This window comes from Solanum dulcamara, chromosome 12 (assembly GCF_947179165.1).
Source record: "Solanum dulcamara chromosome 12, daSolDulc1.2, whole genome shotgun sequence".
NCBI lineage: Eukaryota > Viridiplantae > Streptophyta > Magnoliopsida > Solanales > Solanaceae > Solanum > Solanum dulcamara.
In genome coordinates, this window is record NC_077248.1 from 53942932 (window position 1) to 53945071 (window position 2140).

A 2140-nucleotide genomic window follows, 5' to 3' on the forward strand; every position below is an offset into this window, starting at 1 on the left:
TCAATTACTATTCATAAAACTTTAAAAATTCTATTCTAACCAATACTTGTCTACAAAAATTTCGGCAGCATCTCTCCTATATATACAACAACCTCGAGATTTCAACTCGGCCATAATATCAACAACCATGCCAACAACAACACCAATACCATCAATAATCAATTTAAAATGCATCACCACATAAACTAATTTCTTTTCCAAATAGTGCAACAATTTCCAATCTAATTTTGCACTTTCAAATAAATATGAATATTTCATGTTCATAAATTACTTTAAACTCATTCAAACATAGGTGAAGTATTTTCCAAGCAAGCTATCCAATATTCATAAATTCCATATTTCACCCAAAAGATCCATAAATGCAACAAAGCTATTATAATTTATTTTCTTCTTTCAACTTCATAATCAACAACAACAATCCACACTTTAACAACTTTATTTTATAATATTATGAAATCATACTATAAGGACATAATTTCCTACAATCTATTTCAATACCAACTTAAATCATTCAAGCTTCATTTATATTCCAAGAATCACAACAATAATTAACAAACTATACAAACTTAATTTTTTTCCATTTCATCACCTAACCCATATTTTCAACTTCAAATAAATTCATTCAACTTTCAATTTCAACATAAATTTTTTACCATAACTACTACTCCATAACTACTACTAAAATACTACACAAAAATTTAATTCATCTTGCCTCCACAATCTTCATATACATGGATTTATACATATGTAAAACCCACCATGCAAACTTTCATATTTCCATAAATTCTACACATCTCTACATACTACAACATAAACAACCTTCGTAACATAATAAAAAGGAATTAATTCTTACCTTTTTCGTTTTAACTTCTTCACGCCCAAATCAATGAAACAAGCCTCCAATCTTCCAAAATAACTCCACCTTGTTATAGAGGACCCTTGAATTAGTGGGAATACTAGAAAAAAATAATTTTTGGGATGAAATTTTAAGGGGTAATTTTTTGTTCACCTTGGCCGATTTCCCTCTTTGTTTTCCTTAGAAGTTTTCTTCTTCTTCTATCAACTTTCAAATTCTTGAAAGTTCTAGGAGCTAGATATTATAAAGACCCCCATGTGAAATTCTAATTTTGCCCTTCACCTTTTCTAATATTCCCAAATTGAAATTTTAATTTTTCCCTTAACCTTTTATAGTATTTCCACATGTGAAATTCCAATTTTACCCTTAACCTTCTCTAGTATTTCCACTTTAAAATTCCAATTTTACCCTTCAACTTTTCCAATATTTCCACATCCCAATTTAGTCATAAGAATTTTATATCCAATAAGATTAAACATAGCCTTGCCCTTGACTTGTTATCGTTATCCCCAAAATGTCCTAATGTGAAAAATACGGGTTATAACATTTTCCCTCCTTTTGAACAATCATCCTCGAATGTTAAAATGATCTCATGGGATTTATGAATACAAATATTTCACATAATTTATTAACTAACCAATATAGGTAAATAATAAACTTAGGTTACCTGTGGGTGCAGAAAACAACTGAGGATACTTCTTCTTCATTTTTCCCTCAGCCTCCCAAGTCATTTCTTCTCGGTGATTGTTGCGCCATAATATTTTAATGGAGGGCACATCTTTGGTGCGTAATCTCCTTACCTGATGATCTAACATAGCCACCGATTGTTCCTCGTAGGACAGTTCTTCAGTCACCTGATTATCCTGCGCGGGAAATACTCTAGAAGGGTCGCCAATAAATTTACGAAGAATAGACACGTGGAATACCAGATATACTGCTTCTAAATTAGCTAGTAAGTCCAACTCATAGGCAACCTTGCCTACTTTACGGGTAATCTGATAAGGTCCGATGTATCTCGGACTAAGCTTCCCTTTTCTGCCAAATTTCATGACGTCCTTCATAGGTGTCACTTTCAAGAATACCCCGTCATCCACTTGGAACTCTAAAGGTCAATGCCGGTTGTCTGCATAGAATTTCTATCGACTTTGAGCCGCTAATAATCGTTCCTGAATAAGCTTCACCTTATCAACTGCCTGCTGAATTAGATCTGGGCCAATCAACTTAGTTTCACTCACATCGAACCAGCCTATAGGTGACCTGCATTTTCTTCCATATAGTGCCTCG

The 2140-nt window shown here is 32.9% G+C and overlaps 1 protein-coding gene across 1 annotated transcript; it reads right to left on the reverse strand.

Moving 5' to 3' along the window:
- Positions 1-1488: 1488 nt before the first annotated feature.
- LOC129875770 (uncharacterized) lies at positions 1489-1905 on the reverse strand. The gene has a single exon (XM_055951014.1). The coding sequence runs from the start codon at positions 1903-1905 to the stop codon at positions 1489-1491; it is 417 nt and encodes a 138-aa protein (XP_055806989.1).
- Between the last annotated feature and the right edge of the window lie 235 nt (positions 1906-2140).

Bases quoted from the DNA above. Each gene is read 5' to 3' on its own strand.
- LOC129875770 (XM_055951014.1), bottom strand. From the start codon at position 1,905: ATGAAATTTGGCAGAAAAGGGAAGCTTAGTCCGAGATACATCGGACCT.